This window comes from Sebastes fasciatus, chromosome 20, assembly GCF_043250625.1.
Source record: "Sebastes fasciatus isolate fSebFas1 chromosome 20, fSebFas1.pri, whole genome shotgun sequence".
Taxonomy (NCBI): domain Eukaryota; kingdom Metazoa; phylum Chordata; class Actinopteri; order Perciformes; family Sebastidae; genus Sebastes; species Sebastes fasciatus.
The window spans coordinates 11,576,354-11,588,385 of NC_133814.1; the positions used below are offsets into that span (position 1 = coordinate 11,576,354).

General features: G+C 46.3%; 1 protein-coding gene across 5 annotated transcripts in view; it reads left to right on the forward strand.

The window, feature by feature from the left end:
• The window catches only part of LOC141758107 (SH3 and multiple ankyrin repeat domains protein 1-like), a 64,297-nt gene extending 53,237 nt beyond the window's left edge, over positions 1 to 11,060 (forward strand). For 3 of the 5 annotated variants that reach the window (XM_074619209.1, XM_074619208.1, XM_074619210.1), the window contains 9 exons: positions 1,675 to 1,810; positions 1,990 to 2,070; positions 2,684 to 2,710; positions 2,805 to 2,861; positions 3,035 to 3,156; positions 3,765 to 3,888; positions 3,969 to 7,173; positions 7,259 to 8,158; positions 8,452 to 11,060. In XM_074619209.1, the coding sequence (XP_074475310.1) occupies positions 1,675 to 1,810; positions 1,990 to 2,070; positions 2,684 to 2,710; positions 2,805 to 2,861; positions 3,035 to 3,156; positions 3,765 to 3,888; positions 3,969 to 7,173; positions 7,259 to 8,158; positions 8,452 to 8,503 (4,704 nt within the window). In that variant the 3' untranslated portion in view covers positions 8,504 to 11,060. The remainder of the gene's footprint in view (positions 1 to 1,674; positions 1,811 to 1,989; positions 2,071 to 2,683; positions 2,711 to 2,804; positions 2,862 to 3,034; positions 3,157 to 3,764; positions 3,889 to 3,968; positions 7,174 to 7,258; positions 8,159 to 8,451) is intronic. The other 2 variants (XM_074619212.1, XM_074619211.1) reach the window with 1 other exon arrangement.
• Positions 11,061 to 12,032: the final 972 nt, after the last annotated feature.

A 12,032-nucleotide genomic window follows, 5' to 3' on the forward strand; every position in this document is an offset into this window, starting at 1 on the left:
AATACCAAGCACCGCTCACCAGCCGGCAAATTTTCTCATTTTACAGCTGAAGAGTACACTAAAAGATGTTTCTGAAAACATTTGAGGCGAGAAATATGCATTACAGTCAGTTACAGTCTGTCACGGGCTAGATTTGTTTAAAGCCTGAAAACAGAGCCATGAAGAGGTTCAGAAGTCTAGTTATCTCTCAGAACACTTGAATTACAATATGCTGAAAGGTTATTATGGAAGTTTTGCTCAATGATGCCAAAAATATTCTGCCTATACTACAGGTTTAATACATTAGGAGGAAATAAACACGTTCACGGTAAACAAAAATGAGATGAAGTATAAGACAAATCCGAGACAGGTGGATGAAAATAGAGAAAGTGGGAGACGGAGCAGATGGGGGTGGAGATGGTGTTGATATGGATGTTAAAGCTGAGGTAAATGCAGCCAAACGCACACCAGAAAAAGAGAATTGAGAGAAAGTGATTTTACAGGTGGTGGTGGACAAGTTCAAATTCAAGTTTGAAGAACACAACCCACAGCACTTGTCCACTATATGTTTGCATCAGATATTGTGGTAATTAATAATAGCCTAATTGCTTCCTTTTTAGTTTCTAATTGCCTACTAGTCAGGCTATAGTTTATATGCTGTGTTTAAGTATATATTTTGTATGTAGTGCATTTCAGTCAGAGTTGGTGTGGGGTTGTTCTTCATAGACAAAGCACCAGCAGCTCAGGCAGCAACTTTTTTCTGGCCATTTCGTATCTTTAAAAATCCCCGTGTGTTGCCTTTTAAAAGTTCTAGAAATGGTGATTGTCAAACCTCTATTAAAGCTGACAGATACTGCTCATTAGTATTCAACCTAATATGAGTCACTTATGTAGCTGCCCAAGCCTTTGTTACTGTGATTTACTGTAGCCGCTGCTTGGTGCACTCGTTCAAAACACTGCAAAATGATGTATGTTTGAAGAGAAGTGTTAGAAAACTGCAACAACATACGCCAAAGCTGCAATAGCAAAGTGAAACAGTGGTCACAAGACTATAAACTCTGTAAAGTGTGTTTCGGGTTTTGTGTCCACTCCCTGTAACAACTATAGAGATCTGCAGGAAGTTAGCATCACCCTGGTTCCCTCGACAAAAATAAGCTCTGTGACAAACACATGTTTATGATACTTACACATTTTGTTCAGCAAGATAATCTTCACAAATGAACACCACTTTTGCGATTTTTGAAGTGTGAATGCAATCGCAGGAAGTAAAAAGCTAACGTTAGGCTATAAACAAACTACACCACGGTCGCATGACTTCACGTCATCACCACTTAGCTAAAGGCGGACTAGTGTTCAGCATGATGACGTTTTGTAGTCTCATTTAGCCACTTGTTAGCAACCACATTTTTAAAACATATAAAAGCGTCAACATTCATGAGTGGGGTATTTACTGACATATTTTATATCGTAGAACAAAACGTTAAAATCTCTTAAACTTCTTTAACCACAGGCTTTATATCAGACTTCTAACTAAAAACCCATTGACTTCCAGATGAGGGAACTGGAAGTGTAAAATGCTAACTCGTTTCCCAGGTTTTAAGACTCATTCCTGTAGCACTCTATTGTTCTTTTTTAAAAATCTAAACAGATCAGCTCATTCTGCATTGAGTCCTTCCGTGTCTTTGTGTCCGTCAGGTGAACGGCCAGAACGTGGTGAAGGTCGGCCACCGGCAGGTGGTCAACATGATCCGACAGGGCGGCAACAGCCTCATGGTGAAAGTCGTGATGGTCGCTCGGAACCCTGAACTGGAGGACACCGCCAGGAAGAGAGGTAAGAGTCAAACTTTCCTCGTATGTCATCGCCATCCTGTGTTTATGATGTGACGATAAAGCTGATTGCGTGTTTACTTCACCCTAAAAGCCTGTTGCAGTGTGGTTGTCATTGGTGACTGCATGTTTATACAAGAATACTAAACATTAAGTCTGCATTTGGCTGGCTTCCCTTGGCAGCGCCGCAGCAGACTAAAAGACTGACTCCTCCTGCCATTGCCCTGCGCTCCAAGTCAATGACATCAGAGCTGGAGGACATGGGTAAGATGATAGAGGGGACAAAGGACTGAATGCAAAGAATAAAGACAAGGGGAGGTCTGGAAAGAACATTTAAAAAATAAATTAGATTTGAGTCCCCCACAGTTCTTTTTTTCCGGGGGTCACATTTGAAATGTGGGTTATCCGCTTCTCTGCATGATGGTACAGCACCATGGCACTATTAGGGAAACACAGCATTAAATATTAACCTGAGAGCCAAGAAAATTATCCAGTACAGGTGTGATTTCATTCTTTTCACTAGCAATAGTTTGATGGGGAAGGAGCTTTTTAATTAATTTGCACTTTTGATATTACCTATGAAGACGAAAGGATATAATTACACAGGTTGTGAAATGTCTGGCGCCATCAGTCACAAACTGCTTTTTGTTTCTTTTCTCTTTTGAACCAAACGTGCTGCTGCATACAGTGGACAAAGGTGGGAGATTCATGGATGTGTGTGCTCTCATTATCATTTCCATCCCTCTCATCACATCAGTATTCACACCATCACATGTGTCGGAGTATGTATTTCATCCTTTCATCTGCCTAATACACATGACTGCGCATCAGTTCTAGTCACACCTAATTTCTGTTTCCCGAATTATGCATGCTACAGCTGCGTCTCCGTGGAAAAAGAAAGCAGGTGAATATCAGCCTTAATCATTACCCCTATCAGCCCCTGAGCTTTAATTAAAAGTCAGCCTGTTTGATGCTCTTTTTTGATCCTCCCTTTCCAGATTACGAGTCCTCTCTGGGTCCTGATAAGAAGAGGACAGTCTATCAGATGGCACTAAGTAAGAAATCACTCTCACCGCTCTTGTCATACCGTAAAAAGGGTGTTTTTTAAACCTTGAGGGGATGGGAGGGAATCCTCCTTTTCATGTTTCTGCCTTTATTTTATTCTCCCCTCTCACTACCTCTCTGCATTTCTTTTTCTGCCCTGCCCCCTGCTCGGTCTTTGTTTTAGATAAACTGGATGAAATCTTGGCTGCTGCCCAACACACTATTACATCAGACAACCAGGGCCAGAGGGGTCATGGAGGCAAGAGGGACCGGAGCAAGAGTATCGTTCCCAACGTCTCCAATGAGGTACTGTTGGGAATTGAAAGGAAATGGTCCTAGTTTTGGTCTTTACCATAATTTGAGGTACTGCTGGCTTTTTAGATTCAATTTAATAAAATATATAATATAATAAAAAGATATTAACAAATACTAAACCTCTCTCCCAGTCCTGTCATAACAGATTCACATATACAACCGAGCTTCTCCACTGCTTTAGGATGTAGCACTTATTTAGTCATGGAAGTGACTAATGCTAGAAAATGTTTCCTATCTTTAAAGCAGCTCGGTCTTGAGCTTTTTTTTTAAATTATTTTTTAGCTCTGTGTATTCTCCTGCTCTCACTGCACTTTACAGAAAATGATTGACAATGGAACACCCACACCAAAACATTTGTTTAAGTGTGAGTCAGGTTGTGTCCATTCATCCGTGCTCTGTTGCCTGGTGCTCTAATACTCGGACTGACTGGTTCTTCTGCGTCGCATTATACTGTATATCAAATCAATATCAACTTAACAGCCGACATCAGGTTGATTTGATTATATCTGAGTAAATGTTTCCTCTTCTCTCTTTATTCCCTACTTACTTTACATTTTTCTCTTTTGCTCCCTTTTCAAAATGTGTTTCGACACCTGAAGCAACCCTATGAGCAGCAGCCATCAGTGAGCTTGGTGCAGCCCGGACCAGGTTTTGGCTACAACCAAGCTCATTTTCAACCAGGCCACGCTCAGCATGCGGCGTTGATGCGTCAAAAATCGATTGGTAACAGCAATTGTCATGGAAAGATTTAATCGTTTCCTTTTTAAGTGTCTGTTTGTAAGCACCTGTGTCCTTGTTCTCAGGTGTAACAGAGGAGGAAAGGCAGTATCTTCACCCACCTGCCGTGAAGCTGGCTCGCAGCCTGTCAGTGCCGGGACCGGAGGAAATCCCTCCACCCCCTAACACATCCGCCCCAGAACCGCCTTTATCAGCAGGCCCTCATCCTGGGAGAGGGCCCGCTATGCCCATACCCCCTGTATCTCAAGCCCACTACCAGCTCCAATCCCAGCCAGGGCATGCTACCCAAGCAGGCTGGGAGAGGGGAGGGCCTGGCGGGATGAACCAGCAGGTGATGGTTCCCACCCTCCGCAGACAATCTGACGGACTGTGTGTCAGAGAGTCGGAGGCGCCCAGGAGAGGTGGTGGCAAGATGGGAGGGTTAAGGAGAGGCTACAGCAGTGCTACACCGCCGACAAGTGCTAAGCCTAAGGCCCCACAAGCGCCGCAACATCACCCGCACATAGCCAACCGGGAGCCGGGTGGAGGGGGTGGCAAAGGGGCGGGCAGGAGGGGTGGTCGAGGAGCTCTCATGAAGCAGTCGAAAGTGGAAGATGGGCTGAGGCAGCACCGAGGAAAAGGAGTCGCAGCCAAAGAGAAGAGCTCCATCCCCATCCCCACCATCATTGTCAAAGCGCCCTCCACTAGCAGCAGCGGCCGAAGCAGCCAGGGTAGCAGCGTTGAAACTGAGCCCGTCCAGGATGTAGAGGACCTCAACTCAGCAGATACACCCTCAGACAGCCCCAACACCAGTCTACCCACACCACTCACCCCCTTGCCACCTCAGCCCCCTACGTCCGCTTCCTTGCCCTCATCAATTGTTGCCCCATCTATTTCCTCGCAGCAAAACCTGGAGAACTTGGATTACACGTCGACGTACGGCACGGCGTTCGGAGGGGCGCGCAGGGAAAGGGAACGTTTCCGAGATATGAGAAGAAAGAGTGCTTCTTTCTTCCTCTCATCCGAGGAGGACATCCAAGGGGAGGCAGGGGGAGGAGCAGGGGAGGGAGGGGCAGCACTAGCGGTAAGAATTCAGCCTTTACAGGGCTCGCAAATGGATGTGCCCAGCCCTCGTCTACGGCCCTCCAAGTCTATAGATGAGGGTATGTTTTCTGGAGACAACTATGTCCACTATTCCAGCAGCATGCCCCCGGCCTTTGGCCTGCCTGAGTACTCTTCCCCTATCCTCGGTCAGGATGGCCAACCCAAGTCAGCTCCCTCAATATACGGCACCCAGGGCACTACTACTTTCATCCACCCACTAACAGGGAAAGTTCTGGACCCCTCGTCCCCACTTGGCCTGGCCCTAGCAGCAAGAGAGAGGGCCCTAAAGGACGACCGCAGGACACGCAGAGAGGAGAGACACTTTGGTCGCCAGATGTCCACAGTAGGAGCGTTCCCCACCCCTGTTCAGACCCCAACACCTTCCCTTTTTGCAACCCCCACACAGTCAGCCTACACTTCCCCCGTGTCCGTCCACCTAAGCTCCTCCACCGCCACCACCTCGCCTGCACCCATGAGCCGGCCGCAGTCACCAAGGATATTACGTTTGGGAGGAGGAGGTGGGGAGAGGATGGAGAGAGAAAAGGAGGGAGGACCCAGGGAGGGTCTTAGAGTTCGCTTCTCAGAGGACCAAACCAGTCAGTATTCACCCCAGTATTACCCACAGAGCCCCAGGGAGAGAGAGAGAGAAAAGGAGGCGTATGACAGCAGACCTGCTCCACCCATGCATCCTCCTCCACCACCGGTTCAACCCGCACCCCGCAGACCTTCCTTTCTGCAGATGGATAGCGCTCCCAACTCCAGCTACATCCCTCAGTACACTGTCCCCACAGCCCCAACACATGAAACTAGGGGGGAAGCAAGAGCAGGGGGGGCTGGAGGTCTAGGACTGATGGTTCTCCCTCCACCAGCTCCCTCAATAGATGCAGATGACGAGTTTGTCTTTGCAGATCCTTTGCCCCCTCCTTTAGAGTTTGCTAATGGTAAGAAGGAGAGAATGCAGGAGTATCCTCAGCAACACCGGAGTCAACACTCTGCTGGTGGTGGTGCACCACCTCCCCCACCCCCTCTTCCATCTACCAGACCCTCAAATGCTCCCCAACCCTGTCCACAGGGTGGGGACTCTGCTGCCTCCAGCCTTACCTCCTACGACAGCGAGGTGGCCAACCTTACGCAGTCAGCTCTCTCTCCATCTTATCCGTCCCCACAGATATTTCCCCCTCCCTCCGCCGCCACCACCACCTCTGCTGCATCTTTGCCTGCCATGTCGCTACACAGACCCCAGCCCATGTCTCACTCTCACTCGTATTACAGCAGCTCTAACGACCCCTCAGTAGGTGGTCACGTCCTGGCCCAGGACAGAGGCACATCCGCCCTCACAGCCACCATGACGTACGCTACCACTACCATGACAACCACCGCCGCCGCAACCACCACAACCTCACCGGCATCCTCCGACTACACCATGACCACAGCCGGGCCCAAGGCCGGCTTCAGCACAGGGGGCATATCTGCTGACCACACTCATCACACTTCTATTATATCCCAGAGCGGAGACTGGCAAGATGCCGTGGTGGATTCTGGGATTGAGGAGCTGGACAGTCACAGCAGCAGCGACCACCATTTAGAAATGCTGGGATTGAGTGGGCTGAGAGGAGAGAGGGGGGGGATCGGAGGAGACGGGCGCGGAGGAGAGGGAGAGCGAGGAAGTGAGCATCAGGATCCTTGCACAACCTACTCAGGTGGGCAAACATTTGAGGTGCACAGCGCCAAACTGGCAAACCCTGTGTTTCCAAAGATGACTCATTACAAGGACGGAGGAGGGAGGGGCCCGCCTGTCGCACTACGTAGGCAGAACAGCACCAACCCTGCTCCTTTGCAGTTGCAGAGACACAGCAACCCAGAAGATGTCAGGTTAGATGGAGCGTTCGTAGATGAGAGGAAACACAAGCTGAGTCGATCCAAAATGGAGGATGGCTTCAACACCGCCCTGGCTGCCTGCTTAGAGAGGCCGATGGACGCTCGGTCGGTGGGCTGGGTTGAGGTCGGGGAGCATGAGCAAGGTGGAGACGGAGTGCAGAGAGGTGGTATCCTTCTGGAGGGCCGCAGACTTCACTCCCCTCTTTCGGGTGTGAAGGCGAGCATCATCAACGAGCTGAGCTCCAAGCTGCAACATATGAAGAGCATGGACGACTGGAGCCACACTCCAAAGTCACCCACCATGCACAGGTTTGTTTGTTTCCATCAACCTTTGATATTTAAATTAAAGTTTGCATATATTTTAACTGAAGTTTGGTGTTTGTGTGTCTCTCAGGTATTCGGCGGATTACACCGATGTGTTTCACAGCCCCCCTTCGGGCCACTCCACCTCGCCTTTACCCACCTCCTCTCCGACGCATCGTCAGATCCTGACACCAAATCTGACCGCCACCCCTTCTATCTCCCCTTCCGCCCAAGTACCAGCTCAGCGCAACTGGACTCGGTCCCCGTCCCCACAGATGCCCACCTCCCCAGTTCTCGGACACCCTCCCCACTCCCCGACCTACTGTCCGTACCCAACGTCACCGAAGCATCATCGGTCCAAGTTGCGCAGGCAGACTTTTGATTTTCAGTGCAGCCCCACTAAGGAGATGCGGTCTTCAGTCTCACGGCGGCGGGCTCCCAGCCCTCTTATCTATAACACTGAACAGCCGAACCCCACCCCTCCCAGACCTTCCTCTCTCCCCATCCTTCCCAGTACACCTGTCTACAACAACCCCTTCGACTTCCCCGGGCCCCTCACTCCTCCTTCGCCTGGCCTCCCTCTGGGAGATCCCTACAAGACTTCAACTCCTCCGCTGTTCTCCCCATCTGGTATCCCAAGCGCAAACCCCCTACTTGTCTCCCGCTCTCTCTCCCCCACCCATTTTTTCTCTGGAGCCTCCTCCCCCATACACTTGCCCCCCAGCCCATCCTGCCTCAATTATCCCCATCTCACCCCTCCTCCGCCAGCCAAACCCTTCGCCGTCAAGCCCCTGCCCTACTGGACCAAGTACGACGTGGCCGACTGGCTGGCCTACCTAAACCTGGGCGAACACAGAGAGCGTTTTATAGACAATGAGATAGACGGATCACATCTGCCTTCGCTCACCAAGGATGACTTCTTGGACCTAGGGGTGACGCGCGTGGGACACCGAATGAACATCGAGAGGGCGCTGAAGAAACTCACTGACAGGTGAGGGAGGACTAGTAGACTCTGGGACACGTAGAGGCAACGGGGTCAAAGGTCAAAAAAAAAAAGGAAGCACCGGATGGTGAAGGAAAGTCAAAGTGTCTCCTTCCTTCCATAATTTAGCTGGGCCATCCCCTTTCTTTATTAGATGCATATAATTTGATAAGTTATCTCATCTTCCCTCCCTCCCTTTTTCTCTTTATTAACCTGTCTTATCAACCCTATTAAGTTTGCTCCGTCTTTATTTCATTTCCGCCCATTCTTATTCTTTGATTTGCCCCCTCTTCTCTCCCCAGGCGGCTCTCCTCTCCTTTGTATGTCACTACTTCTCCCCGAGACACAGACTGAGAGAGTGAAGGGGTGATTCAGAGATGAAAAGAAAGAGAAAGACAAACACATTGACAAAGATGGGACTATAACAGAAGATGTGCACATCACAGAAGAACAGCGGACATCAACAGGTTGTGTTTAACTAAGACTTAAGGGCTGGATGTGTGGGGAGGGGGGGGGGAGTGTTTTCTTGCTATTTTGCCACACAATTAGAGAATACTGTTTGTGGAATGACTTTTGGTCAAGAAAGGGTATGAGGAAGTCAAGGTTATCACATGAAAGTGACGCTCTTCACCTGAAAATAGACTTTAAAACTTTTGATGGACAGGCATTTAATTAACACACCGTTCTGTGCTGTAAAAGACAAACACTCATATTCTCACACACACTGACAGATGGATTCTCACACACCATCTGCTGCTTTAGCAGCACTGAGAAAACTTCAGTCTGAGTTCAAAGAAAAGTTGAAGAGTTGCTGCTTAAAGGGTGAACCCCCAAAAAACATGTTCCTGATTGTGGCTGAGCCAGAAACTCTGGGGAAAACAGTCGCATCCTGACATCAGTTTTGTAGCTTTAAGCAGATCAGAGTATCAAACGGAAGTCAGATTTGTTTGTAAATGATGATAGAAGAAAATGGTAGACAACAATAGTATTCTTTTTATATATATTTGCCATATTCCCCCAAAGGATGCCCCAATACGCTTTGTATGTGTGTACTTTGCGAGCACTAGATATATCTTACATGTTAAACGGGATTCACTATTAGTAGAACCATATGTTTTGTACGAAGTGCCGATCGCAATCATTCATTTCAAACTGGTCAGGGTATTTATAACTGTTGAATTGAAGTTGTGCTTAAGAGGAGTATTGAGAAGATATTGTTGTGAAATGACCTTTTATTATTTTTCTGATTATTCTATAGAAAGGAGGGGATATATATCTATATATATATCTATATATAGATATATATAGATATAGATATAAATGAGGGGAACTGAAAAGGGGTTTGCATGTCATTTCAAACTGCAAATCATCTTCTACTGGTGTTTATGGCCATATAGCACAGGTCAAGGGATGGGATCCGTCCTCTTTGATGCCATAATGTTGACCGCTCTCTCTCACACAGCAGGTGCAGTGATCAAAAAGGGCTTTTTTACTGCTTCTCTTGTCTGCCTGACTTCCTCAACCTTCAGCCTCTGCGAGTCCGTGTGTCTGATTTTTGTGCGCGAGTGTTCGTCAGCCTGCGTTGGTGGCCAAATGCTTTCCCTTGACCTACACCTTTCTCTTTCTAATGCCTTTTTCCAAAACATATTTATAATGGTCAGAAAACATTTTTTTTTTTCTCACTAGTTGACAATCCCAAACGTTTCCCCGTTCCACACCTCAAACAGAAACACCCACTTTTCAAAAGGTTTTTTCAGCGTGATAAAGTAAATACTGTATTTGTCGCGTACAGAGACGAACATGAACGCCCTGGATATTTTTTAAACACGCCAGTTTAGCCATTCCTCCTGCAGTGAATTCAACTGTAAGACAAAAACACATCATTTATAGATCTATATGTAATGATGATGATGACAATGATAAAATATATAGTATAATAAAGATAATTTTAAGTATGTAAACATTTTTAAGAATCTCCGTCTTCCAAATAGTGTGGACAAATTCTTTGAAGCTTTGTTTCGTTTTTGTTTAATTTTGGGGATTTCTGTAAATGCTTTCTATACTGCTCGCCCTGTGGTGACCCCAGTGAAGCTGACACACGTTAGTTAATGCGTATTCTCTCTGTGTGAGTTTAAAAGTTATGACTGTGTATTCTCATGCTGAGTTGCCTCAATGCTATCTCATGATGGACTTTTCTGAGAAGTGAAAGGACTGAGCAGTAGTGTAGAAAGCATTACGTACTATGATTTAAAAGAGTATTTTAGGTCTAGTGAAATGCATAATGAATATGACTACATACAGTATGAGCATAAATATGCAGAGATAAAAGGTATATATATAAATATCTATATAAATAAAGTTTTGCTTTAAATAAAATAAAGTCTATACTGATAAACAATATGATAGAGGTACAACTAAGGTGTTGAAATAAATGCTAAAAACAAACTACGGCCCTGTCGTGATTCTCATTTCTCCTTGGGTTCCCTCTTCTGACAGATTCACATAATGATCCAATTTAAAGTGCTGTGTTTGAATTGAGTCATTTGGCAGCGGCTCGTCTCAGCCCTGCGGTGGTTGAGCACAACATTGTTTTCAGGTCCAGGATTATATTCCCATCAGGATCGGTGAGCTAATAGGACAAAAGAGTTGAGCTCACGGGGAGGGAGAAGATGAGATGGTTTAATTCAAAGCAAGCAGTGGCTGCATTCATGCAGCAAACCCAAAGACGCCTGTAAGACATGAAAAACAATGGAAAAAGAACTTGAAAGGAGACGAATGGGAGATTGTTCGCCAGCATGGTGGTCAGAGTAAGGTTCACGGTAGAAAATTGTATATGTAATGCTGTTGTGTTTTAAAGTTTGTGCCAGTTGTCCAGGTTGCCCCTTCTTTGTGTTTCTCTTAACTGGAGTCTGCTCATAGTTAACTAAATTAGAGATGTCAGGGCTTGTTTTCTCTGTGGGGATGAAGCCACAAGCAGCCCATTTTTCTTCTCACAGAAAAACAAAGGAGGGATGTAAACCATTCTTCCAAAGGATGTTCCTTCATTTAGTGTTATGACGACGGTGTTGGAGAGCGTTCTCTAACATGTTGGTCCAAAATCTCCCAACGGTGTCCATTTGGGTTAAGATCTGCTGACTGCGCAGGCCACAGCATGTCATCATCAAGCAACTGCTTTTATTATGTTCTTTCACTCAGTTACTCAGGTTTTTCCTTTAATTTGTCACACATCTGTATTTTCAATGGATGCTGTTCACATGTGTATTCTGTGGAGAGTGAACGGGGTCACTGATTCTGGAAATGAATGCTACTAATTTTGAAATGTCATTTTCCGATGATGTGAGAAACACAAACACTTCTACAGAGCGCTGCAGGGATGACGTATTTTTTTGTAGGCCAACCTGGAAGTTAGCATCACACTGGTTCCCTCAACAAAAAGCCAATGGGATTTTTCTATTGGGTTTTGCATTATTGCAGAAAATGAGCTCTGTGGCAAACACATGTTTATTATACTTACACAATTTTTGAAGCGCAAATGCAATCGCCGGAAATAAAAAGCTAACGTTAGACTATAAACGAACTACACCACAGTCGCATGTCTCATTTAGCCACTTGTTAGCAACCGCCTTTTTAAAGACACATGAAAGCTTCAAAATCCATGAGTGGGATAATTTATGACGTATTTTATGTCGTAGAACAAAAAAAAAAAATTCTTAAGCTTGTGTTAACCACAGACCTTATTTTTGGCATCTAACTAGAAACCCATTCAAAAAACTCATCGACTTCCAAACGAGGGAACCGGAAGTGCTCAAATGTGTTGACACATTTCTGTTTTTTTTTACTCATTCCCGTAGCACTCTATTGTAGTGAGACAAAATCTCAAAAC